The sequence below is a fragment of the Cheilinus undulatus genome, linkage group 21, assembly GCF_018320785.1.
Source record: "Cheilinus undulatus linkage group 21, ASM1832078v1, whole genome shotgun sequence".
Taxonomy (NCBI): Eukaryota; Metazoa; Chordata; class Actinopteri; order Labriformes; family Labridae; genus Cheilinus; species Cheilinus undulatus.
The window spans coordinates 38,649,655-38,677,580 of record NC_054885.1 but is presented as its reverse complement, the minus strand read 5'-3'; the positions used below and the strand labels follow the sequence as shown (position 1 = coordinate 38,677,580).

The 27,926-nt window shown below is 39.9% G+C and overlaps 2 protein-coding genes across 2 annotated transcripts; one reads left to right on the top strand and one right to left on the bottom strand.

Moving 5' to 3' along the window:
• The first annotated feature begins 44 nt into the window (after positions 1-44).
• Positions 45-16,282, top strand: pold1 (polymerase (DNA directed), delta 1, catalytic subunit). The gene is made up of 27 exons (XM_041816723.1): positions 45-201; positions 2,972-3,160; positions 4,174-4,287; positions 4,926-5,066; positions 5,195-5,320; positions 5,494-5,662; positions 6,108-6,222; positions 6,359-6,488; positions 6,565-6,731; positions 6,833-6,937; positions 7,799-7,939; positions 8,037-8,147; positions 8,256-8,447; positions 8,559-8,647; positions 8,734-8,850; positions 9,418-9,531; positions 9,885-10,032; positions 12,389-12,484; positions 12,597-12,734; positions 13,026-13,201; positions 13,287-13,439; positions 13,517-13,619; positions 13,701-13,833; positions 15,389-15,502; positions 15,606-15,658; positions 15,817-15,914; positions 16,004-16,282. The coding sequence occupies exons 2-27, from the start codon at positions 2,974-2,976 to the stop codon at positions 16,089-16,091; spliced, it is 3,318 nt and encodes a 1,105-aa protein (XP_041672657.1). The 5' UTR covers positions 45-201; positions 2,972-2,973; the 3' UTR covers positions 16,092-16,282.
• Positions 16,283-18,020: 1,738 nt separating this feature from the next.
• Positions 18,021-26,797, bottom strand: zgc:55558. The gene is made up of 5 exons (XM_041817329.1): positions 26,515-26,797; positions 26,152-26,264; positions 22,951-23,129; positions 20,489-20,648; positions 18,021-19,869 (listed from the first exon to the last, which is right to left on the bottom strand). The coding sequence occupies exons 2-5, from the start codon at positions 26,260-26,262 to the stop codon at positions 19,756-19,758; spliced, it is 564 nt and encodes a 187-aa protein (XP_041673263.1). The 5' UTR covers positions 26,263-26,264; positions 26,515-26,797; the 3' UTR covers positions 18,021-19,755.
• Positions 26,798-27,926: the final 1,129 nt, after the last annotated feature.

The following is a 27,926-nucleotide window of genomic DNA, read 5'->3' as shown; positions in this document are numbered from 1 at the left end:
TCTGGTAACAAAACGGAAACTTTCCGCGCGCTCCTCGGTGAAAGTTCACAAATCAAAGCGGAGTGGCGGGAGCTGTTGTCAACCAGGGGCTGTTTAGGAGAAGTTACAGCCTTCGTAAGGTATTGATAACTTACCTGGAAACAGACCGCCGTTGATAGTTATCTTTACAGGTGTCTGTTTGGTGATCGGTCCGCCGTTTAGGTAAGATCTGAAAAGGCGCGAGACTGCTCTGTGTTTACAGCCGCGCTCGCTAGCTTGTTTGTCCTGTTTGTTACTAAAGAAAGCAGCAGCTCAAGTTTATCAGAAACAACTGCATATGGCGGAAATCTCTGGATTACTTAGATAGACTTTGTCTTAATCAGAAAGGTAGTTTGATGATTATCAATTTAGCCACGACTGCACCGTGTGGAGACAGTAGCTACAGTAGTAATGATGCTAACAGCTTGAATACACAGTTAATATAATAGACAGGTAATCGGTTACGACAGCGACAGTCATGACTGTTTCACAGCTAAATGACTTTATTATGTTTGTTATGAATGCGGTCACTCGCTTGTTATTTCTCCAGCTATAGTTATCACAATACCAGAACTTCAAACTTTCATTTAATTACAATAAAAATCAAATAGTGTTGATAACTGTTTTGATAATAGGGTAACAAAATACAAGTTTTATGCACCAAATGTTGGGTTATTTATGTTTCTTCTATTAAAAGAAACTGCAGGGTAACTCTTTCACACAGTCTGAATTCCGCAAACACCGCATATAGCAGTGTAGACAGTGTCAGGAGTTTGCGAGCAGTTTTTGTCAGATTCTTTCCTCTCGTACACACGTGGCTCATGATTGTATGTGTGTTTGTAAAAGTTGTACCCTAGGACTATTAAAATAACAGACTAAAAAAAGTCTTAAAATTACAGCCTTAAGAAAAACATGACACACAGTTTAGAATCTGCCCCCATTTCCATCCCAGTACCAACAACGAGCCATAAAGTTTATGGATTGTATGAAGTGTTATTGTAGGTCAATGGTTTTCAAACTTGTATTGCCCAAGGCACAGCAAAAAGCAAGCTGACGTCTCAGGGCACACCATATTAATGTCCTTGCAAAGTAGCCTCTTTAGCATATGTAGCAAGTAGCAAAATGTCCCAGTCCCAACTGCATGCAATGTGAGCAAGTGCCAGCTACATCAGTTTGATCACAGAGTTTCCTTTTGTAGCATCCTTACACTCTGTTTATCCCCAGTCACCCTGTTCCTATTTTCTCTCTGTTGCTCCTATTAAGATGGAAAAGTAAGAAGGGAAGAGGTTGCACAAAGGATGACAAGACACCAGGAGTGTCCCACCAGAGGATATTCTTAATTTTCTTCCACTTTTCTCACTCCTGAAACTTGTTAGCTTGTTTTACAAAGAGAAGTGTGTTGCATGGATATTCTCTATACCCATTTCTGAATTTTTATGGTCTGACTTGTGCTAACATGGAGACAAAACTATGTGGCTCACAGCTGTTAGAGGCACCATACCTCAGATTTTTTAAGTAAAAGCATGAGATGTCATATTTTTACATATAAATGTAAATTTGCATATTTATCAGATGGACAGTGAGCATGCAATGCTATATGGTGCAATGCAACGTGTAACGCTTGCATGCAGTGAGGACATTGGTTATAGTCTCTTTAGTTGTTGCATAGTTGTAGTATATGTAAAGTCAAATGAATTTTCAAGGCACACCTAGACTTGTCGCAATGCACACCAGTGTGCCATGGCACACCATTTGCGAACTGCTGATGAAGGTTATTGCTAAATGTGTAAATATTAAGTTATTTTAGAGGTATTTCTGTAAAAACACGAGTTTTTGTATTTTTCTTATGCTACTTAATGCACACGTAAAAACTATCATTATTCTCTGAAGTTTACTTGATAGCCAAGCAAGTAGACTTTTTTTTTTTTTTTAAGATTTATTTTTGAGCATTTTTGTGCCTTTATTAGATAGAGGAGGACAGTGGACAGAGTCAGAAACAGGGTCAAGATTGGGGATGAGACATGCGGTAAAGGGCCTCAGGCCAGACTCGAACCCAGGCCGCCCGCGTACATGGGGAGCGCCTCCAACCACTAGGCCACCTGCTCCCCCCAAGCAAGTAGACTTTTGATATCGTTTATGGATTGTAGCATAATTTGAAATCGCAGTATTGTCAAGTATAATTGCAGTAGAACGTTATTACCAAATCGTGCACCTCTCCTCACTGATACCAAGTACAAATATAGATACTTAATATGGTAGCATCAGTTCTGACTAAGGATGTCCCATTGCCACAGGGATGATGTCAGATGAGCTTTGGATGAACAGAAATCTTCACTGGGATGACGCCAGGGCAAAAATGATTGTTTATGCATGTTATTTTAGCTGTGGTTATATTTAATGGCTTAGAAAATAGCAAAGTGAACCCAGTGCTTGTTACTACAGCAGATCTCTGTGACTGTTATGGACTCCTTCTTAAGAGTACCTCTTTCATTTGCATAAAACACCTAACTATTTTAAAGATAGAAACTGAATATGATGATTTATTAAAAAAAATTTAATTAACAATGATTGAAACCACCATATTAATTTTTGGTCTGCTACCTTAACATGCTGTCACAAGTTTTAATAAGATGAAGTGTTCATTTTCACTCCTCCTAAAATTTAAGCAGACCAAACTGCAGACAATGAACAATTAAAATAAATGAATAGAGGCAAAAAATTACAAAATATTCCCTTGTGGGTAGTACCAAGCTCAGGTGTTTGAAATCAATAGACTGTCAGTTCGTGGTTGATTGTATCTAAAAGTATTGAAGCTTAAAAAAACTCACCTCTTCTGCAGTTCTTTGCTATCTCACCAGATGTTTCTCTAGGTGTTATAATGGGCGTTTGTTGTTCTGACAATTCTGCCTTATTACGGATATATTTATTCACTACCTTCCAACATTTCTTACAGAAATGGATTATAAAAGACGCAACGGTGGCCCTTTCCTGGGTGGAGCCTCTCAGGCCAAGAGGGGTAAGCCAGGCGCTGAATGGGAAGACAGTCCATCGCAGTTTGAGGAGGAGTTGTTGATGTTTGATGAAGCAGACATGGAGGCAGAGGACATGGAGGGGCAGGCAGGTCATGATGTTATCCCTGTAGGTGAGTGCTCAACAGAATTCATTCATATCATGGGTAATCTGAAGAAAGAAATGATCGAGTCAGTTTTTTATTTGTTCATTTATTTTTCTTGATTGCATTTCTGTTTGTATAGGGCCAAGTATGAATCAAGTACACTATTTCCAGCCACATACTACAGCTTTGATAGCTAATGCGCAATGCCTGTCTCTAGATGGGTCTTTGAAATGCAGAAGCAGACAAGTTAAATAAATAATACCTGATGTATAACACAATTCACATGCAGGGCTTTGCAATTAACTAACGTGAACTTGGTGATAATAACTACATAATGCTCTAAACTTTCTAAAGTCGTGTCACACAGAACCTGTGTTAATTTATAAACTTTGTTAAACGTGATGTCAGCAAGAAATAGAAAGAAGTCTTTTTTTATTTAACCTTGATTTTCAAGTTTTCAAATAAACTTACATCCCTTCCTTCCTAAATATTTACTCCATATATGTCAGAGTGGTAACATCTATAAAGCTGTGTCAGCTGGGCCCGGTTTCTCCTACCTCTACTGCCTCCTCCTTTGTCCTTCTACACATGGATTGCTTGAATTGTAAAAAAAATGTGACCGTGTACTGACAATCAATGGAAATGTTAACTTGGCAGTCTTGGATAAAAGAAATGACTCTTATTATATACCAGTTTTTGGGCTTTCTTGCCTTTATTTAAGTGGCCAGATAACAAATCTGGAGAGAGGGGGAATGGGATGCAAAAGAGGCTACAGGCCAGACTTGCATCAGGGACACCAGTGCATGGGGCATGACTTAAAGGGGCTCTATGCAAGATTTAGAAAAAGAGGCTACTGGCCAGACTTGCATCAGGGACACCAGTACATGGGACATGACTTAACTGCAAGGTCATCAAGCCACCAAAAAAAAAATCTTAGCAGCCATGAAACCTCTGTGTAGCTACACTTGTCATGCTATACCAAATGACACAATAAACGAGCATTTTTGTCTGATTTTGGTCTTAACTCCATGTTTTGTCAGGTGACCTCTTCTCAGCAGACCTCAATCCCCGATGGCGGCGACCTCAGGCCCCTACTCTGCACCCTTTGTCCGACACGCTGGTTTTTCAGCAGATTGATCTGGACTATTATTTAGGTAATCTTTTTATGTCATTCATGTTTAAGTCCCAGAAGTTTAGACCTGAATTTCTTTTATCATTCAACTATCACATTGGTCTTAAAGATTTCTACTTTCTATTACCAGCAAGCAATTCATTTAGTTTGAATTTCTATCAAAACTTTGGTTTCCCATGATCATGAAAACAAGATAACCCAGATTACTGTATGGCCTGCTGTGTTGCACCTTCCCTGCCTTTATATAAGACTATGTGCTCTGCCCCTCCCAACAGCTCTCCCTTGAATTTAAGTGAGAAGCAGAGGGAGCTCACGGCATGTTCTTTGGCTAGTTTGTAGAAAGACTCATGCACGTTTGAACTACTCTGGTTTTGAGGAGTCAGACCAGGAACAATGTACAGCTGTGGCTGCCTCTAAGGGGGAGCTGTAACTTTAATTTCACTCACAGATTTAGCTGTAGAATCAGTGATTAATCATGTCCAATAATCCTGATCCAAGTATCATTAGAAATAATTGTAATTGTATTTTTGGCCATCTATGAGCAGCTGTACTGTCTTTTTTTTATCTAAATAAGAGAATAGAACATATCCACCAGTGTAAATGTTACTGCTGCATGTGAGCAGAAGTGGTATTGAAGTTGTCTTTTTCTGTGTTGTGTAGGAGCGACGGTTGCTGGCATGCCCGGACAATCTCAGGGAAAAGTCCCGATCATTCGAATGTTTGGGGTGACCGACACTGGCAACAGTGTGTGCTGTCATGTCCACGGTTTCGCCCCTTACTTCTATGTTCCTGCTCCAAGTGGTGAGTTTAGTTCATCATTGTTACCCTATAAAGAAATGTGTTAATTTTCAAAATGATTCCACATTTTAAGGGCCAAAATAATTGAATTACGTACTCTAACATCTACATTCTTCCCCACCAATGAAAAGGCTTCAAACCCAGTGACCTGGGTGAATTTAAAAAAGAGCTGAATAATGTTGTCCTGAAGGATATGAGGTCCAATAAGGACAACATCTCCATCACTGTGTTGGCTGTGGACATCACCCGCAAAGAGAGTGAGTGCAGATCTGTCGCCTTGTGGACCTATACTTCTCTGATATCATAGTGGCCCATGAAGGCTGATCCTAATAACAGAGGCCATTATATGCCAATAATAGCAGTGAACATGCTAGTTTTGACTTCTGGACCCTGTTGCGTGGAGTTAAACATCTGTTTATTTTTTCCACAGACATGTACGGATACCACGGGAAACGTATTCTGGATTTTTTGCGGATAACCATGGCAATGCCTCGTCTCATTGCTCCAGCAAAACGGCTGCTGGAGCAGGGCTTCAAGTTCTCACATTTCCCCATACAGAGTTACCAATCCTACGAGGCCAACATTGACTTTGAGATAAGGTGAGTCTGTGTTTCAGTTTGTCAGAAACAATCTGACAACCAAACAGACAGGATTTCTTTTGCTCCGGGTTTAATCCTGAAACTCTGACTCTGGTTCATAAAGAGTCAAAGAGTCGACTAAAATCAGTGTTTCTGAACAGCTGTCTTAGAGAACATGACATGGCCAGTACCTACTATTGATAAACATTACTGAGGCTTCTAGCTGCCAAGTAGTAAGAGGCTGCAAAAGAAATACAGACCTGCAGTTTTACCATTGAGTGCTGATGGTTCACCCTTAGAAGATCTCTCCACTCTTAGTGCATTGGAAATCTTTGTTCTGAACTGGGCTGAAGCTGAAGGAAAACTCAACAAATCCTTGCAGATGTATTAGCTATTACTCTCCAGGAAATCACAAGTTTCCTTTGTAAACATGGGAAATGTATTATCTTTATCTGTGTGTTGTTAGGTTCATGGTGGACAGTGATGTGGTGGGGTGCTGCTGGATTGAACTTCCCAAAGGAAAGTACCAAGTGCGTGAAGAGAAGAGCATGGGGGACACGGACTCTCAGTACCCAGGAAAGGTTGGTCTGTTTCACACCTACGTATTCATTGGTACTCAAAACTTAAACTGAAGGCATCTCCTTCTGGGTAGCACCAAATACCTTCGAGTGTATTTAGTAATTGTCATGAGTCGTGTCCCCCTCTTCTGTCCTTCAGGTGTCCTTGTGTCAGTACGAGGTGGATGTGGGATGGACAGATCTGATCAGCCACCCTGCAGAAGGAGACTGGCAGAGGATCGCTCCACTCAGAGTTCTCAGCTTTGACATCGAGTGTGCAGGAAGGAAAGGTAAGGAAAGGAAAGATCAGGCTTGTGGAAAAGACAGAGTATAATCTAACCTAACTCTTAAATGTTTTCCTTGCAGGGATCTTCCCAGAAGCAGATAAAGACCCTGTCATTCAGATTGCATCTATGGTGCAGCGTCAGGGTGAGACGGAGCCCTTCATCCGCACCGTGTTCACCCTGCAGTCCTGTGCCAGCATCGTGGGCTCTCAGATTCTGTGTTTTACTCAGGAAAAACAGATGCTGCAGGTAAACACTTTAGTGAGGTAACAATACACATACATATTTCTGATATATTCCCTCTCTCATGTTTTGTTGATCGTTGGTTATATGTTTGTTTCCTTGAACAGAGCTGGGCAGAGTTTTTGAGAACGGTGGACCCCGATATCATCACAGGTTACAACATCCAGAACTTTGACTTTCCCTATTTGCTCAACAGGGCGGCTGCTTTAAAGGTTAGAATGGGCTAATTTTGTGTAATTTAAAGTGCCATTATCATTTTCTACAAACAAAGACAAACAGCGACAGACAGCGTCCTCTCTCAGTGACCTGTCAAGGACAGTCTTCAGCGCTCATGAGCCACAAGTCTGGTCAGGGTTATCACAGTCAGTGTTATTTTTGATGGAAAAATAGCAAGGACGAGGCGAATCTGTGCTACAGAATCCACTTTTGTGCTGTGCAAAACTTTTACACCTAAAAACAAGAACAGTAGGACCTTGATTTGGAACTGTTACTCTGTAACTGACAACTCTGGTAACATGGCATCTCTACTGCTGTGGCTGCCGGCACTCTGACCAGGTGTGATCAGTGCCCCAATCAGCAGGGCTTTGCAACACATGGACAGGAAGTAGCATCACTCCTCAGAAACCTGTGGCACTGGGAGTTGTAGTTTTCTCCCAGGGCTCACCCATCATACAGTAAAATATGTCTGCTGCATCAGTAGCTCATATCTGCAAGAAAGAAAGGGTGAGAAAACCCAAACCCTGTCCATAACAATATTTATGCTGATAAAATACTTCTGGAGAATGTTGGAGCCATCAGAGATATTTTACTCAGACTACACAATCTGTCAAAGTTAGAGAGAAAAATCAAACTTGTTAGACCTTCTGTCAGCAGGTTGTGAGGCGTCCTAGATGTAGTTGTTCACCGTGACACACTACACGGAATAAACCCATCACATTTTCAGGGCTGATGGATCCCTAAACTGTACGACTGCTGGATTGGGCTGTAGTAATGCTTTTAATGTTTAGTTTGATCTGGGCATAAGAACTCCCTATTTTACTGTTTTATTCAAAATTGTATTTTTGGGTCTCCAGGTGAATTTATTCCCCTACCTCGGACGTGTGCGAGGCATCAAGTCAGTCCTGAAGGATGCAAACTTTCAGAGCAAGCAGATGGGCCGCAGAGAGAATAAGACCATCAACATGGAGGGACGAGTTCAGTTTGATCTGCTGCAGGTTGGAATCACCAGGAATATTTAAACCACTATAAAGTTATTCTGTTAAATTTTGAACACTTCCTGGACAGCAAAGTCTGATGGCATTTCTCCCTCAGGTTCTTCTCAGGGACTATAAACTACGCTCATACACACTGAATGCTGTCAGTTTCCACTTCCTGCAAGAACAGAAGGAGGACGTGCAGCACTCCATAATTACAGATCTACAGGTAAAGACAAAAAAACGATATGTCTTACCTATAATTGAGAAGAAATAATAATATATGGATGATTTTTCCTAGCAGGCGTTTAAAAGATCCTTTATTTTTCTTCCCCAGAACGGTAACGAACAGACCCGCCGCCGTTTGGCTGTCTACTGCCTGAAAGACGCCTACCTCCCCCTGCGATTGCTGCAGAAGCTGATGTGTGTGATTAACTACATGGAGATGGCCAGAGTGACAGGTGTGCCGCTCACCTACCTGCTGTCAAGAGGACAGCAGATCAAGGTCGTCTCTCAGCTGCTGCGACAGGTGACATAGAAAAACACATTAAACAATGAACCCGTCTATACACTCTTCATCAGGGGTTCATGATGAATATAGCCTTTAAAAGATGAAAACTAAGTATTTCTGCATCTTCAGGCCATGAAGCAGGACCTGGTCATGCCTGTGGTAAAGACAGAAGGAGGAGAAGATTACACCGGAGCGACCGTCATTGAGCCAGAAAAAGGGTAAAAACATCTCTTTGTCTTCTTGTTGATGATTTGGTGCATGCAGGCTTTTCATACATTTCTCCATCACCTGTTTTTATCTGTAGGTACTACAGCCTTCCCATCGCGACCCTGGATTTCTCCTCCTTGTATCCGTCCATCATGATGGCTCACAATCTGTGCTACACCACTCTGCTGCAGAAAGGCTCAGCGGACAAACTGGGGTGGGCTGCTCTTTCTCACCTTAATGTTACAATTTCATGAAAAAAAAAAAAAACACAACAGACAAAACATTAACCCTAAAATGGACCTTATACACAATAATGCACCACTTTATTTTGAACTACTTGATTGATTCTTTCATAAACACAGACCACTTTTCTCTGTTGAATTATATTGTAAAAATGTTAACATTTTAACACTTTTTGATTCCACATGTTTTGATAAGTCACATGATGTGTTCTTTGTGGATGGTAGCTTGTAAAATCTACTTCTGGTTCACAAGCTGAATGCTAAGGAGAGGAAATGGTCTATCAAAAAATTCAAGCAAACTCCTGCACACTGTTTAATGTACGAACAAGATATCCAAAATTATTTCTGCACTTTTTGGTTATTAAAACAAAAAAATGACCAAACATCAGCAGCAAAGGGCTTCTTTTTTTGTTGCCTTTGGTGTTTTCACAAGTCCTGATGTTGTTTGATTTTTACTCATGCTGAAATTTCAATTCTTTTTTCTGATTTGCTGGTCTTCTGGGAGTGAACTAACATCTGTAATGTTTTTGTGTCTTCAGCCTCTCATCGGAGGAATTCATCAAGACTCCGACAGGCGATATGTTTGTGAAGAGCTCTGTGAGGAAAGGACTCCTCCCTGAGATCCTGGAGAACCTGCTGTCTGCCAGAAAGAGGTTTGAAATCTCCAAATAGATCCTAAAATCAAACAGGAAGGACTGAGAAGGAAATATGTGTCCTAGGTGTCTCATCTAAAAATGCTGTAGCATTTAGTAAGCCTTAGAGACAGCTCTGTTTCTATGAATGTAACCTACTGTAAAGCCTTTTATTAATTCACTCACAGCTACTTCATCATGTCTTTCATTGATGTTTATGTTCAGCTGCAAAATAGATGTAAAAATTAGAGGTTCAAAACTCAACCCATTTAGAAGTTCTAATTAATGATATAAATGAGAGAATTCTGCCTCTCTGCATGCATAAATCCTCAGACGTGGCTTCTTTCTAATCCCATCTCTTTGTCTTTCTGCAGGGCCAAAGCGGAGCTGAAGAAGGAAACGGATCCGTTCAAAAGGCAAGTGCTTGACGGTCGACAGCTGGCGCTAAAGATCAGCGCTAACTCTGTCTACGGCTTCACCGGTGCCCAGGTGGGCAAGCTGCCCTGCTTAGAGATCTCCCAGGTGAGCACGTCAGTCTGGTCCACATGAGAAAATGAGAAATGACATTTCAAATGCAGCAGTTAAGGAAATCAGAAATGTATTGAAGATTTGAGAATGGCATAATGACTTTGTAATACTGTCTTCTTCACACTGGGGCTGAGCAGTCAATCATATTTTCATTGTTATCTTAGAAGAAACATCTGTGATTATTTTATACCAACAGTTTGGATTTAAAGATGTAAATAAGATGACTTTTCTATGTAATAATGACTGACTTAGCATGCTTAGATTGTATTTGTTTGGTGGAGGCTGTGAAGTTGGATTTGTGACATTTAAGGTCATGAAATATTCTTAAGTCTTATTTTAACCTTTTAAAGCTCTTGAGTTCTTGATGGTTCTTTGAATGAGAGAAGTCTGCATACTTTATCAAAGGAAAACTGTCTAGTAGGGCTGGGCAATTGATCGCAAGTGAGATTAAATTGCAATATGGCCTGCTGCAATTTTCAAATCGCAGCAGGTGCAACATTTCTTCAACCTGAAATTTGTGACAAAATACCAGTTAAATGTTATTTTGCAGCTGAGATATTATGCATAACATGCCATGCAATCATTTTAGTGGCAAATTTTTAGAATAGTGTTTTAAAAAATCCTGTTTTCTTCATTTTTGTATGTTTTTCCTGTTAAATATGAGAATTATATGAAAATTATCATTCCCTTTAACACAACAGTTCCTATCCAATTTGCAAAATGAGTTGAAATCATCAGTTAGATTTTTTTTTAAATTGTCCAGCCTTAGTTTAATCTCATATTGTGTTGGTTATTGTATAGAGTACATTATTGCTTGTTTTTGTTGAAAAATACATGAGATGAGGAACTTAAGAAGTAATCGCATCACTATATTAGGTTAAAAAAAATCACAATTAGATTATTTTCCCAAATCGTTCAGCCCTACTGTGTAGTAAGAGGAAATATGTTGTGGATTTCCAAGACCTTGGATTCGCAATTGTGGTGGGAATTTCTAAAAAGACAGGAAAATTAAGACACCAATGACCATCAGCAGGAGAAAATTTTCTGGATTTATTTTGATGCCTGCAGGAGGACACACCAACAATGACCACAGAATGGCCATGGCAGAATGTGCCCTGTATGCTCAAACCAGTCCTCTTATATACTCCTCTGCACGGTTACGACACAGTTCATAAAATAGGTCGTACAACAAATTCTTGTCTCCACAATTAACCCTTTCTGGGCCCTAACCTCCAGGTCGAGGATCCTTTACAACCTCAGGATATCACATGTCCAAACACAAATGGTACCGTTGCAAATAAGATGTTGTAAACCACTCCTTTGTTAAACTTCCTCAAGAGGTAAAGACCTGTTCAGACATTGTTTTCATTTCTCTCAAGATAAGGCAAAGGTTTAGGTTGGGTAAATACAAGCTTACAAGTTTAAGACACTACTTCCCATTACACATGTTATGTTAAAAAAGGCAAATAATAGAGCAAAGAAGATGGGAAATGTAATTTCCTTGCAATTAGACTTCAACATGAGAAATAAGGGGAGTGGTTGAAAAGGGAAATCGAAATCTAATCCTTTTAAACTCAGGACAGTTATAATAAATCCACAGAAACTCTTGATTTTGATTTTAAAAAGTGTAAAGGAACCACAAATGCCCCTGTATCGCTGTCACACATTGGACACATTGGACGCAGTCAGATGAAGCTCTAACAGCTCCGTCTGATTAACTGGTGCCAATTTTGTGGTGAGGAAAGAAACGTACTATATAAAACCTGCAGAATATCTAAGAACAGTCCCAACTGTGAGTGTCCCATATAACAGTGGCAACACATGAGGTGGTTCTGCATGTTTACATTTATTGGTCTTTATTGACTGAAAACCAAACTTAAAAATCCTGGACTTTTTAAAGGAGCTTTGGACAAATCCTTTCCATGAATAAACTCAGAGGCTGCATGACTGTTATCGTGTTGGGTTTAACCATTTCAGCTGTTCTTGATCAACAAACCTGTGAAACTGAACTTGACATGTGGTTAGCTTCCTGCTTTTCCGCAGGGTTAGAAAACGACAGAGATGTAGAGCAAAGATACATGTTCAACCTCAGAACAGGTGTAAATCTACAATCTTAAACACTAAGACTGAGTCTAAGTGTTGAATTGAGCCAGAGCAGGCTTTGTTTCTTGCTTCATTGTGATAGGTCGACCATGGCTGCTGTTTTCTTTGGATAAAGTGCGTTCTCTTGTGGAAAAAGGAGCTGGCTATTGTCGTCTGTTAAGCGACTAAAGAGACAAAACCTATTCCAACCCAGCAGGACAGTCTGTGTTTAAATTATTTACATCTTTGATTTTCTCTCCTCATTCAGAGCGTCACTGGATTTGGAAGGCAGATGATCGAGCAAACTAAACAGCTGGTGGAGTCCAAATATACAATGTCCAACGGTTATCAGAGTGATGCCAAGGTGAGGAAACATGAAGATGTAGCACATGGATACTCATCTAAACTTCTGTTATTTCTCTTTGACTTTGTTGTAATGTTTTAAAGATATTTACTGTTACTTTAATTTTTTAAAGGTCATCTATGGAGACACAGACTCCGTCATGGTGAAGCTCGGAGTCGGCACCGTGAGGGAGGCCATGGACATCGGGAAGGAGGCAGCAGAGTGGGTGTCTTCTCACTTCACACCACCTATCAAACTGGAGTTTGAGAAGGTGCGTCTCCTAGTTTTCTTGAAGAACTCCTTACTGTGACTTTATCGTCTCTGTAGGCTGAGATTGAGCTATGTAGATATTTAAAGTTGGTTTTACAACTGCAAACATCACGGTAATCACATTCTCATGTAGTATCATGGGGAAAAATTTTCAGGGGTTAGCATTTACCCTGAATGTAGGGGATATTAAAGGTCTGAATCTGGCAATAATCACTTACTGTAGTGAGATTCAGGAGGTTTATGATGCACAGTCTTCTCAGTTAATGAGAGCTTGTTCTCTTCTCCTCCACAGGTGTACTACCCTTACCTGCTCATCAACAAGAAGCGCTATGCTGGCCTCTACTTCTCCTCCAGTGCAGACACTCATGACAAGATGGACTGTAAAGGCATAGAGACTGTCCGCAGAGACAACTGCCCCCTGGTGGCCAACCTGATTAACACCTGTCTGCAGAAAATCCTCATAGACCGGTACATAAAAAAACACAAAAGTTTTATCTGTGGATTACATGTTCTCTATTGACTTTATAAAACAGCTGATGTGATGTTGGTGCAGGGATCCTCAGGGTGCTGTGGATCATGCCAAAGAAGTGATCTCAGACTTGCTGTGTAACCGCATTGACATCAGTCAGCTGGTCATCACCAAGGAGCTGACACGCACGGCGCAAGAGTACGCTGGCAAACAGGCGCACGTGGAGCTGGCCGAGAGGTGAATATGTCACCTTAAATCAAAAATTTGTATGTTTTAATTGTTTTAACTGACCATTAAACTCTGATATTCTACAGAATGAGGAAGAGAGATGCTGGCAGCGCCCCCAATCTGGGAGACCGAGTTCCCTACGTCATCATCAAGGCTGCAAAAGGAGTGGCAGCGTACATGAAGTCAGAGGTCTGTGAAAGTTTAATAATATTTACCCACCACCTTTGTTAATGATGCAGACTAATTTCTAATGACTGTATGACCTTTCAGGACCCAATCTACGTGCTGGAGAACAATATTCCCATCGACACTCAGTACTACCTGGAGCAGCAGCTGTCAAAGCCTCTGCTGAGGATATTTGAGCCCATCCTCGGAGAGACCAAAGCAGAGAGCATCCTGCTCAGTAAGTCCAGAAAGAAAAAACACAGAAAACACAGACAGGAAACACACAGAATATATTAGGGTTGTCACAATCCTTGAATCCTAAGCCCAAAAACACAGCAATGCTGCAACTTCCCTTTATGTCATATAGCGCCACAACTGCTGCCCCTAGCACACACCTACGGCAGCGTGTCAACGGTCAAACTCCCTATTAGCCACTGCTGGGTCAGGTGTTTGTTACCAGAGCTGGGAGCATGCTCAGGGATCGCCTCAGCAGTAGCTGGCTGTGCCTGGAATAGCGCCGTGGTGAAATTTAAATAATGAGTGAAAGTCGAAAAACACAAATATGGATTTAAACGCAACAAAAATTGAAGTCCTAGGCACCAAGTGTTGGTTGTAAGCTTGTTTTTGATAATCAAAACATGCAGGCAAAAGTCTGCAAACTGTCTTAAAACTACAAATATGTTGGCAAAATATACTGTGTTGGATGCAGTGGTGTAAAGCACGCCGCCACTGGGCTCTAGAGCAGTGCAGACGTGTTCTCTGGAGTGACGAATCGCACTTCTCCATCTGGCAATCTGATGGACGAGTCTGGGTTTATGGTGGGGGGATTATGGGGTGGGGTTGTTTTTCAGGAGCTGGGCTTGGCCCCTTAGTTCCAGTGAAAGGAACTCTAGCATAGCAAGAGATTTTGGACAATTCTGTGCTCCCAGCTTTGTAGGAACAGTTTTGGGATGGCCCCTTCCTGTTACAACAGGACTGTGCACCTGTGCACAAAGCAAGGTCCATTAAGACATGGATGAGAGAGTTTGGTGTAGATCAACTTGACCTGCCTGCACAGAGTCCTGATCTCAACCCTATAGAACACCTTTGGGATGAATTAGAGTGGAGACTGAGAGCCAGGCCTTCTCATCCAACATCAGTGTTTGACCTCACAAATGCACTTCTGGAAGAATGGTCAAACATTCCCATTAACACACTCCTAAACCTTGTGGAAAGCCTTCCCAGAAGAAGTGAAGCTGTTATAGCTGCAAAGGGTGGACTGAAATCATTTTAAACTCATGAATTAAGAATAGGATGTAACCTAAGTTCATATGCGAGCCAAGGCAGGTGAGCCAATACTTTTGGCAATATAGTGTAGTTTCTAATGTCACTTTTTGTCCTACAAAGTGCATCCTCATTAAAAATAGGGTTGCACCATATTATCTGCATGATATCGGTATCTGCAGATATGAAAACTTTCAGATATTTACAGCCCATTTATTTGCTGTACATGTCAGTAGTATCGATTATACATCTGCAGAAAACAGACTCTTCCTCCTGCTCTTCTCTCAGCTCTGCTTTATTCAGCTTCTCTTTGCAGGAGACACTTGGTGTTCTTTGCAATAAAAGGTGCATATTTACATCAGTATCTGCAAAAAGGAGCTGGAATTATCTGCATATATCGGATATCCAATATTATGCATCACTAACTGAAAAATATCAAAATCTGACAACATTACACCACAGTCATGTCAAGTCACATTTTCACTTCATAAATGCCATTTTAACATTGTTGTTTTTCTGTGATTTCACAGAGGGCGACCACACGCGCTGTAAGACTGTGCTGACCTCAAAGATCGGCGGTCTCATGGCGTTTGCTCAGAAGAGGAGCACCTGTATCGGCTGTAAAGCTGTACTAAAGACAGACGGTGTGTGGGCTCAGATTTTAAATGTTACTTTTGCCTTAATTCTGTACTGAACAGCTGCTATATTTGGGTCTCTGTGTGACTTCTGTCATGTTTGCCACTGCAGTGGCTGTGTGCGATTTCTGTAAGAAGAAGGAGTCGGAGCTTTACCAGAAGGAGGTAAGAATCAATCTGTAATGTTTTTATATCTGCTAACCGTGCTATTTTAATTAAAAGTGTGGCTGTGTCCAAAGAAATGCTTTAATCCTAAATGTATTTATGGCTGTAGATAGTGTAGAGGTATAAAAACAAATGACCAACATTGAGTTAAATCACAGATCTTTCACCTGAATGCGCTGGAGGAGCGTTTCTCCCGCCTGTGGACTCAGTGTCAGCGATGTCAGGGTTCCCTCCATGAGGATGTGCTCTGTACGAGGTAAAGACTCTGGATATATTTATTATATCTTCATGTTCACTATGACAGAGCTGTGTCCGATAAAACTCTTCCTCCTGACTCGTCTGCAGCCGTGACTGTCCGATCTTCTACATGAGGAAGAAGGTTCAGAAGGATCTGGATGACCAGAGTAAGCTAGTGTCTCGTTTTGGATGGTGAGAAGAAAACAAGCCTATGAGCCTCACTCCCCATCACCTCACTGTATTCTTTCTTCACCTTTTGGTGCCTGTATAAAGACCTAAATATCACTATTTCTATGTTTTCTAATATGAATAAATGACTTTGGTAGGTTTTGTAAAATAAACAGAAAAAGCAACATGTTTCTTTTGTGCCGTCATGTCTGATCATCAGTTATGTAATCTCTGTTTACTCTATAGTGTCAACACAGGAAGTTCTCTGTCTGTGGACGGCAAAAACCATGTAGAACATTAAACACCATCGACCATCAGCGGTAATCTGATGAATTTCTGATCTCTACGATATCTGTATGAAAGTGCAGCTAATGATCTACTGTGGATCAGACTTGAGCCTGACGCTGTCATTAAAGCTAGTAATGCTTAGATTTCCTGATCACTTAAAACTCATCAGAAGAAATCCATCAACCTCCATTCTAGAAATAATCCAAGATACTGAGTGGTAATCCTTAATGGAGCTGGATGATTAGGGGAAAAAGCCTAATTGAAATTTCTTTATCTTTTTTCAATATTATAAGCAACGCAATAATGGAAAGAAACCATTTGACTCATATTGCAAACTGGATATGAATTGTACTAAAGGGAATGATAATTTTTACGTTATTCTCATTTTGATTAAGAAAAAAACCCAAAGGGTGTTGGATTCTTTTACTATTCTTACTAATTGGCTCTTGCATGTTTGCCTGGTGTGCAGAGCAGAACTTAATTACCCAGCCTTCATCCTTAATGCTCTGAGTTGCTGCACCTCAGTGTGTACTGAATCTAGCTCAGGTTGCAGAAGGAGGTGGTCTTGGATGTCTTCTTCCAAATTTGATTGGTTTGCTTATCAGTGTTAATTTCATGGACTCAAACTATTCGTCGACAGCCTTTTTTCCATGACAAAAACTAGACTAAGACTAACAAAAATAGATCTGTGATGACTAAAACGGACAAAAACTAAGTTTAGTTTTCGTCAAGATGACTAAAACCAGACTAAAATGTAATTTAATTTATGTCTGACATTCAAAATCTGTGATATTTCTCTTCTGTGGGTAAATCTTTTAAAAACAATGCATCCGTATCTGTTCTGCCTCTCAGCTGTAGAAAGCAGGGACCCCAGGTTTGGAAGAGTGCAGAGAACACACTACCATGACTTGGTACTAGATTTAGGCAAGAAAATAAATGATTGGACTAAAATCAAAGACTAAAATGTGTGGACTGTCGACAAACATTTTTAGTCATAGTTTCAGTTGATGAAATTAACACTGATGTAGTGACCGATGTGACTTCTGGGTTGTTAGAATAAGAGGAGGGATATCAGGTCGTCACTGAAGATTTATTCTTCATGAATGGTATGGATACACGGACTGAAATGGTATCACCTGCCTCGTCAATTTATTGTCTGAACAACCCCTTATATTCTACTTTTCCATAGATATCTCTGACCAAGAAACGGTGGCATTTACATGCAGACATGGAAAAGGAGTTCCTCCTAGAGATCGTCTAACTTTACTGGATTTACAGAGAAATTAACATCCACCCCTGGAGGCATTTAGCATCTATCAGACGTATTAGAGCACGTCTGGCAGTTATGTAACATTCAGAGATTAAACTGGCTGAATCAGAACTAGGGAAGTGACTTAACCTGTCTGATCAGGTTTTAAAAAAAACCCTATTGTTAAAATAAAAGTGACTGTACTGTTAACCTTAAAAAGAGGAACTTTATTGTCAAACCTCATAAACAAATCTCTTCCTCATCACTGATCTGAACCCTCAATGCAAAGTTATTCTTAAACTTTAAAGCCAAAAATGAGGGGGAACTGGAGGGGCTGCTCTTCCTCTCTAAAGATCAGCACATCCTTTGTCCTTCTGCTGAAGCTTTTTACCAGTAAAGTTTAAAAAAACAGACGAGGCGTAAAAGCTGAAAACATTTACTTGTTCGTTACAGCAGGATGCATCAAAGATTACAAAGCTGTCAGTCACAGACTTGCTGGGATCAAGTTCAATTTTGCACATTTCTTTTTTTAATGCAATTAATCAGGTCCAGACCAAGAGAAAGAGCTGAGTCTTAAAGTAGGAATCATTTCTGGGTTGGTTCAGTTAGAATACCACTGATAGGTTGCTGAACTTTAAGATAAACTTTAGTGAACAGCAGGCTCATAATAATCCGGATGTTTTTAACAGGAATGTTTGAAATGCTACAAAAATAAATTCTTTACAGTCTTTTTATGTTTATTCTGACAGTAGTTCACTAAAAAAATCAAACACTGCTATAAAAACTGACGCTCTCTCCTTGTAATCCAGCTGTTGTTTTAAGATATTTCCTACCCCATTAACTTCTGCTCACGCTATGGTGGAGTATAAACCCTAACAATACTGGGACTGGTTTAAAAGTGAACTTTTAATGCGTGGAACAAACAGCAGAGCTTTAAACCAGTCAATAATGGTACTAACTAACCCTAGATAAAGTCTACAGTAAACAAGGAAATGGATAAAGTGCACCTAAGAGTCTGGAACACAATGACGAGGTTCTGTTACGGATGTGATCCTTTTACGGCAACATGTTTATGCTCATGTGAGGGTAAAATGTAGATATTGCTGATGTGTTTTAGGCCCCAGGAGACGCACTAACCTACACACACAGGGGGAAGACGATTCTAAACTTAGAAAACACAGGTTTGAATCTGGGAGCCATAGGATCTCTGAGTATAAAAACATCTTTTCAGTATTGCAGTGTTTGTCAGATGTGTACTAAACACACAAGATTCAGCACAGATTTCAACACTTTAAAAACATACGTGGAGGTGAGGATTAAAGGGTCACTCGGTGCAACAGTGCAAAGAGCAGCGATGCACCGGAGTAAACGTTTAACCCTAGAACAGCCGACAGGAGTGGAACTGGCAGTAAAAACACTGATGGGAGGAAAGTGTCATCTTTGCAGGTAGAAATCTCATTTTTGTACTGGGGGAATTAAAAAATCATGCTGCCATGGGGGCTCAAGCGGTAGAAACGAGTTTCTATTTCAGCTGAAACAAACAAAGGCTGTGCCCAAAACCACAAACTTGACATACTATTTATACAGAATATGATGCCAAATTAAGCAGTTTCATTTCAGAGGTCAAAGGTCATTGGGGATCATATGCAGCCCTTGATTGTGACCTTAAATCTTATAAGCAATACAATTCAGGAATGCTCTACATGGAATGACATGTTTTGGGGGTGGCTGGCGATTAAACTGACCTGGTGCACATCTCAAACGCAGCGATGCAGCGCTTCAGGAACATGCCGGAGACAGACAGCGAGGGCGCTTCACTGTGCAGTCTCAGTATGTGGGGATGTTTTAAATCGAAAATGCATTCAAAGTAAAATAGGCTCCTTTAATGAGGTTCAAACGGCATCCTAGCCGTCTGGTTAATGCTGAGTATACCGTTAAAGGAATTTAGGGGGCCGGTTGCAAGTCTGTGGAGCCAAACCAGCCAAAAACACTGTTGCGATGAGAAATGATGGGGACTGTAACAGCAGTAAGACTGGATTTTTCCTCGCCTGCCTCCTGTGGAGATCAGAGCTAAATGTCTCCACTGTGACAGAGGAGGAGAGTGAAACAAGTGCTGATAAAGATGCTGCTGCTCTGTGTCTGACTGTGTGGTTTGCTATAGTATTATGCAACGTCTCTGAGTGTTCTTCTTGCTCTTCTTGTTGCTGCGGTTGGTCTCCTTGTATCTTCTAATCTCACGCACAAGCGAATAGAAAGCCTCCTCCACACCCTGCAACATAACACAGAAAATCATCAGCATATTTCACATTTACATCCGAGTTAAAGCATTTTCATGATTAGTTCAGGTACAGTGCTTAACAAATTTATTAGACCACCTGTCTCAGAGACCATACAGCATCATGAAGTGCTTTAATGCAGACTCTTTCATTTTCAGTGAGCTCTCCACGTTTTACCATTTTGAACAGGACTGAGGAATTTCAAACTGAATTCACCCAAATTTGAGCCGACTCACTGGGCTTCTCTGAGAAATCAGAAATGAATCAAGCATAACATTCAACCACTAAAACTCATTTTTCTGTTCAGGAATGCAAGTAAATAACTATAATTTGACATATTAATCAAGAAATATTAATGTGCTTTACTATTTTTTCAGTTTTTTTGGTAAATCAGTAAATCTGAAAATTCATGGATAACAATAATAATTATATTTTAGCATTGAAAATATGGGTTGTGGTCTAATAAATTTTTTAAGCACTGTATGTTAGTACCTGAGAAATGATTTACTTTGTTCAATCAGTCCACAACATGCAGTTTGTGTGAACTTTTCAAACCTTCTGTTTTCACCCCTACATGTTCCTTAAAAGAGGTTTTATGGTCTTTATACGGACCTGTCTGGTTTTGGCAGACGTCTCGACAAACGGTACCCCGTAGCTTCGTGCCAGCTCCTGCGCCTGCCGCGTCTCCACTGTGCGGGTACTGAGGTCACTCTTATTCCCCACCAGCACCATGGGAACGCTGTCGCTGTCCTTCACCCTGTTGATCTGCTCTCTGAGGAGGGAAAAGACGAACAAAAGCATCTGAGGACGCTGGGCTAACCGTCAGTGATCAGCTGATAACAGACCAATGCTGAATAATGGTGGCACTGACTGTAGCAGAGGTTTATCTGATGTGTTGCATTGATATAACACTTTTTATCAGGAGAAGTCCTGATAAAATCTGATCTGATCTGTTTTTAGGATCAAATTTTTGTTTTGATATCACAGCAAGAAGAATAGAAGTCCCAGCACCAATGTATTTGTTATTATTTATTATTTTTAATAATCAAAAATTACCGGCAAACTCCTGCACACCATTTAAAGACTGGCAAACTTCAGTACAGAACTGTCACAGTCCTGGATGGATTCATTTCTACTCTACACACCTTAAATACCTGTAGAGTTTTGTGAGCTTTGATACTTGTTGGTGCTGTGGGTCATTAAAATAAAAGATTTTAACATTTCAAAACATGTGGCAATGAAAAATATCAATCAGCTTAAACCTAAAAACCCAGCTACTGCTGCACAAAAACTAAAACCACACCCAGGTATAAAGATAAACACATGATAAGTTTAGTTCCTGCAGATCAGGAAGCAGCCTGACGACTGTTGACCCTGCACAGCATGAGCTGGGTTAAACATTGTGAAGGAATATAGACTATAATTATATACAGTGTGTTTAAACCCCAAAACAACATTTCTATTTACATTCACCTAAACTAAGTCCCCCATCATGGAAAAATAAAAACAGAATTTTGATTATATTTTGCAAATTTATGTAAAAACTCCTGTAACATCACACTGACATAAGTATTCAGACCCTTTCCAAAAACACTACCCATAGCTCAGGTTCCTCTATTTCTCTGGTCTTTGCTGAGATGTTTCTACACCTTGATTGAAATCCACCTGTGCTAAATTAACCTGAATGGACATGATTTAGAAAGGCCACACCTCTCTATAGAAGGCCTCACAGCTGACAATGATATCAGAGCAGAAACCAAGCCATGAGGTCAAAGGAGCTGCAGAGACGGGATTGTTGACAGGCACAGATCTAGGGAAGGCTACAGAAACATTACTGCTTCACTGAAGGTTCCCAAGAGCACAGTGGCCTCCAGAATTCTCAGATGGAAGAATTTTGGCACAACCAGGACTCTTCAAGAGCAATCTGAGGAGCAGGGCCTTAGTAAGAGAGGAGACCTGATGGTCACTCTGACTGAGCTCCAGAGATCCTTCGGTGATGCAGTGGTTGTCCTTCAGTCCCATCTCCACACAGTAGATGGGACTATACTCCTATATATACTATACACTGAATCAAGTAGTTGCCTTACTCACTAAGGACACGGCTGAGCCTAGATAACTTAACGGGCCAGAACATGAACATGCATTCAGACTGATGTCGGATCTAGTGAAGGCTGCATTAAAATCTCACTTGTGCTTAAAACTAAATGTAAAAGCTAGTCAACAACCTCTCTGACAAATGTAAATGTGAAAACAGCTTCCAAGTTTAAGGCCTTGTAGTCTTACTGAATGTGCCTTAATGGATTTAGCTCTCCTGGCAACTGAGAGGAAGATCATGAGAGGAGGGTGGAACTTTCTTCCAAGCGGGGAGGGCCAACCGAACCTGGGGGCGGGGCTAACTCCCCACATGACATCATGAGGGGAAAATCTGAGAACGTCTTGTTTCAGCACACATTTTCTGAAATGTGGAGAAAAAGGGGGGTAGGGAGTGAATTTTTCTGGTACTTGAGGGGACTGTGGACAGGTCAGGGGAACATATTTTTGTTTGAAAAGCCTGAAAAACTGATTTTTGCATAATATGTCCCCTTTAATACATCTTTTGAATCCTCAACTGCTGCTTCATTGATTTATCAACTAGTTATTCTTGTTAAGACCCTGCAGACGCCCAGTGAACTGTTCTGAATCAAACTGGACTCCTTGGTGGAAACCCCAACCTTAAACACATAACAATGTTATGTCACTTTGTTTAGTTAGCTTACCCACTTTTATCCTGATGTTTTTTAATCCAGATTTATTTGAACTAATAACCTGGAGCAGCAGCAGATGAGATGGGTTTTCATGTGTAAACTGACAGTCAGAGATGCTGTGGTTCACCTGATTCACTAGGCTGATGTGTTAACACTTGTCAGTTAATTCAGTGTGCCTATATAGTTACACTACAGCACACCCAGGGCTTCTCTTAGCTGCAGATCAGATTTGCGACTGGAGACATTAATCCCAATCCACTGATCGGGTATTTTCTGTTAAATGCTACTGACAATGATTGGCTGCTGATCATTCTGAGCAGCTTTGAGTACCTGTACAGGTGAACGTCCTCGAAGGACTTGGTGTTATTGATGGCGAACACACAGAGAAAGCCCTCCCCCGTCCTCATGTACTGGTCCCTCATGGCGCTGTACTCCTCCTGACCTGCAGTGTCCAGGATGTCGAGCAGACACGTCTCCCCATCGATCACCACCTGTTTTCTGTACGAGTCCTGAAACACAGCAGAGACACGATCAGCGGGAAATAAAAGGCACAAACAACATGTCTGCCAGGAAGTGTGATGGAGGATTTCATCACATTCATTCTTAGATTTTTCCCACTCTGCTGCATCGTGTAGAAACATGAGCCATGAGTGGATGCTCTGTAATAAACCTCAGGAACTCAAATGTTTTTAACATCCTCTCTGAGTCTTTAAACCTCTAAATACATCACAGATTAACCAATCTAACACCGTCTGGAGGATTAACAGCTGACTCATGAAAGGATCAAGCAGGCGAACAGCTGATTTTTACTTGTTTGTAGTCTTTATTAGAAACTAATGAGGCTTTAAAGGAGAGCCGTTTGCTTTCTGGGGGATTTTCCTCAGATCACATTAACTAAGAAGGTTCTGGGCTGATTTTAGCAGTGGATTTGTTGGAGCAGATCCTCATGTTTGTTATGTATCACGCTGTATTGTGATGATTAACTTCCCTGTATTTGTGTGAAGGCCTGTTAATATTTACTCTGCAGATCTGGACCACAGATACTAAACACAAGTCCTCTAAAAGCATAAAGCATTTACACCAGCGCTGTCAAAAAGAGTTATTTTGATCATTAATCTCAGGAAAAACTGGTTTTGGAAATTAATCACACAGCAGCTTTGTAAATCTGATCAAAACTTGAGCCAGAATTATCTGTGCTTTTGATTTTTTATTGTTTAATACATCCAAAAAACATGGACACCGTCCTTGATTGATTAACAGGTGGACAATCCAACCTAAAAGCTTCCCGTTTTCATCTCTTTGTCCAACAGGAGACTTCTTCTACCCTGTAAAAATCTCTTCTTTGATTCAGCATTGAAGCACACAGGATGGCAGCATAAAGCTGACCAAACACAGAATTACGATATATCTGATAATATGATGCCAAACTGATGCACTGGTGCATCTCTAGATTAGCTATAACCAATTAAACTACTTTGTGTTTAATAATTAACCTGTACACAGCACTACGACAGACATCAACATAACGTATGCATGCCATTATTTGCTGATCTCTATCCATTCATTCATTCATTTTCTCCTGCTTATTATTGGTCATGTCGAGTTGGAAGAGCAAGTCAGCCCAAACATCCTACTCCCCTTTCTCCCAAACTAACAGACAACAGAGGTCAGTTGACAGGTCGAGAGTCATCTACAGCTGTATAGTCACGTTGTGGTCCTACCCTGCCTTACAAAAATTTTGGTTGGAAATCTTTCATACAATTTCTAACAGTATAGATGTCCAAATCAGACCAACTGCTATAACAGCTTGCTTCGGGGTTCCAACCTTTGACCTACAGTTACCTAAACATAAAGCGGGTCTGGCGGCATTTGTTACTCTTCTGGCCAGGTGCTGAATTTTGTTACACTGGAAATAACCTACTCCTCCCTCTCACTGCACATGGCTCAAAGATGTTCTGCACTTTATTAAGTTGGAAAAGATACGATGTGTCACAAAAGAGTTGAGCAAAACATTTCAGAAAACATGAAGCACTTTCTTTAATTATGTTAAAAGACTGCACTCTTCTGTTAACACGTAGACATATCACTAATTCTTTTGGATAGGATATTACTGTGGTGATCGCAAATATTCTTATTTAACACCTTATTTGCTCATGACTTACTTCAGAATGCATGTATATTTAAGTTTCTACACTCTCATATTCATCACAGTATATTTCCTGAAATTGATCTGCTGGCCTTGTTCTGTGTTTTGATGTACTCTGTTCTATGTTCTTGCTGTTGTCCTGTTTTTTTTCAATTAACAGTGCATTCATATTGCTGTTAAACACCTTGAATTTCTGTGTATGGTATAAAATCAATAAACAAATCTGAGAAAAAAAAGTTATCTACAGCTTTCGTTATCAGAATCATACTTTAGAACTGTCCCCTTATTTCCTTTAAGAGCCATGACAAGTTCCCTTTTCCATAGCACAGTTCATGTTATAATTTTCAGTCTACCTGTAAATCAGGCCTGTATCAAAACAGGAAGTAATTAACCCTTAGTTTAAGACAGTAAAAAAATCTGAAATTACACAAAAACAGTTTCAAATGTAATATAAAGGTTATATTGAAAAAAAAAGGGTGCGAGTAACTAGAGAGATTATGAGATTAACTGCAATTTGAAATTGTAATTATTTAACAACCCAACTGTAAACATCCAATTTTGGAAAATAACATTAAAATATGTTTAATTATTTAACAGAGAAAGGATGAAGTGAACTGACACTGAAATTACTATTCCTCATTCCTATTTTCAATTTATAATTATAATTTTTTGTGCTTATTTATTGAATCCTATTACCACTCTTCCTTTAAGGAAAATTATGAAAAAGCGGTAGCGTGAGTGCGTTACACTACTTCTGAAATCTAAACGTTATGTGATGTTCCATGGCTGAGTTTAGATCTCGGTGCTGTCTTGTCATAATATCACTGTTAGGTTTTGCACGTATGCTTTTTATTTGTCATGCTGTTTTTATATTAGGTACGTTTTGTATTTGTTCTGTGTTGTTTGGTTGTCTTCTGCTGCTGTTGTTGTTTCTGAAATTTAATAAAATTTACTTAAAGGTACAGTGTGTAATATTTAGCCTAATAGCATTTAGCAAAACAAGCTTGGTTAAAATGAAACATAACATTTATAAGTAGATTGATCTAAATTAGTGTTGACATCTGATAACACATTTTTTAAATTTATGCTTTTAATTAACTCAGAATAAGCCTTTTATTCATACATAGGGAGGGTCCTCTCCAAGGACGCTGCCATCTTGGATTTTTGCATTTTGCCTGTTTCTATGGCACCATAGAAGGAACCAAATAACAGTTAAGCATGTATTGATTTTTAAACTTCACTGGTTCCCACAGTTATCACCAGAGAAATGATCATCACACTCCAGAATTGACTGTTAGATGTTGATAGTCCCAGTTTTACACACTGCACCTTTAAAACTTAATTCAGGACTCAGGACTCTCCTGAGTTTCATGTTGGATTCTCACCTCGATGGTTGGATCGTATTCGTCCACAAAGTGGTTCTGGATGAGCTGGATGGTCAGAGCGCTCTTCCCCACGCCTCCAGCCCCGACCACCACCAGCTTGTACTCGGTCATACCTGTCCAAAGATCCAGGCAGCAGTTAGCGGTGGTTTATTTTCAGATAAACACCAGAAAAATAGGAACAGATCCAGACCAGATCCTGCTAGTCTCCTCTGTCCTCATCAGACTGGCATGGCGAAGACACTGACCCAGATTTAAGACTACTGGCTGACTTCAACCTTAAATCTGAGGTATGGATTTATAAAACTACTCATCTTAACTTATAAATTGTGGTATTTTACAGTTAGCATTAAGAAACAGACTTACCTTTGAGTAGGATTTCTAACAGAGTCTGAAACGATAGCTGATAGATGAGATTAGCTTGCTACATAACGTTAGCTTCAGACGATTTCCTCATTCAAACACTTGTAGACAAACTTATAGAAAAATGAAGAACTTCTTTATGAAGATACAACGACGTAATAAAATAAATCCACCAGGCTTAAAACCTATGTTCCAAAAAAATCGAACTTAATATTTCAATAAATTAAAACGTCTAAATTCGCCTGAATTCTTATCAGGTCTCCATTGAGGTTCATTGAAAATAGAGCGTTTTCACGTTAATCCCCTCTACAGACAACCAATCAAACTGCAGCATACAGACAGACGCCTCAGCAGCCCAATCACAGCGGAGTTCTAGCTCCAAACCCCACCTAACTTTACCGGCTTTGGCCAATCAGACAAAGGAGCGGCCCTGTTTGGGAGAGTCCTGTCAGGCAAACTTATGTCTCTTCCTATTGAAGCTCAACTCCACCTTAATCCACCAGTGATCATTTCCACGAAAAAGTCTAGGTAATCTGTTTCAGTTGAAACGTTATTAAAGCTCTGTCTTCAAAAATGATGATTAAAAAGGTTTTTGCCGCCGAAGTTCCCTTCAAATAACTTAAGGCAGCGTAGTTTAGATGTTTTATTTTGAAAGAACAAGCGGAAGAGTACGTGTTGTGCTAATTGATCGACATTTAGATGGCAATGTGGTCAACTAAGAAGTATTATGAATGATGTAAGATTTTCAAAGTTTTACAGAATGACTCTAATGTTGTTGCAAATATAAATAAGCTTTAATTTTAATAAGTTTAAGAAATGATCTAAGAAATTGTTCTAACGGATGAGTTATTGCTTACTGTCCTCTAGTTATCACAGAAATAAAACCTAAATAAAATTTAAACTAAAACGTAACAACGGTCGAAACTTCATAATTCAAGAGCAACAGTATAGCGGGATATAATTAATATAAAGTGGTATTCTATAATGAAAAGTGCTGAAAATAATAATAATAATAATAATAATTATTATTATTATTATGATTAGAAATATTAACACCACTACTACTAATAACAAAATAAAATACGTGATCATTAAATTGTAATTTTTCAATATGAGGAAATTAGCTGTTATTTTTTAAAAGAGGTTTTTCCCCTGAAATTGGCCTCTTTGCATGATTCACATGACTTATCATAGCCCATAGACAGGAAACTTTCAGAGGAGAAAAAACTGAAGAACATTAAGGGTAATTATTACCAAATCAATTACTATTCACCGCTCAGTTTTATAAGTACGAAAGTAAATTTTTCCCAATCGAAAATATTTTTTTCAAAATTAAATTCAAATTTATTGTAAATTTAAATTAACTTTTGTCTCTGTTTTCATGGACAGATTTGCCTCTCCTGTTCGTCTGCTGC

What these genes read in the sequence shown, in the direction of transcription:
- pold1 (XM_041816723.1), top strand. Translation starts at nt 2,974, where the DNA reads ATGGATTATAAAAGACGCAACGGTGGCCCTTTCCTGGGTGGAGCCTCT. An exon ending in GTCATTGAGCCAGAAAAAGG is followed by an intron (nt 8,648 to 8,733) that starts GTAAAAACATCT and finishes TTTTATCTGTAG; the next exon opens with GTACTACAGCCTTCCCATCG. An exon ending in AGCTGTACTAAAGACAGACG is followed by an intron (nt 15,503 to 15,605) that starts GTGTGTGGGCTC and finishes TTGCCACTGCAG; the next exon opens with TGGCTGTGTGCGATTTCTGT.
- zgc:55558 (XM_041817329.1), bottom strand. Translation starts at nt 26,262, where the DNA reads ATGACCGAGTACAAGCTGGTGGTGGTCGGGGCTGGAGGCGTGGGGAAG. An exon ending in AATACGATCCAACCATCGAG is followed by an intron (nt 23,130 to 26,151) that starts GTGAGAATCCAA and finishes GCTGTGTTTCAG; the next exon opens with GACTCGTACAGAAAACAGGT. An exon ending in CGTCTGCCAAAACCAGACAG is followed by an intron (nt 19,870 to 20,488) that starts GTCCGTATAAAG and finishes GTTATGTTGCAG; the next exon opens with GGTGTGGAGGAGGCTTTCTA.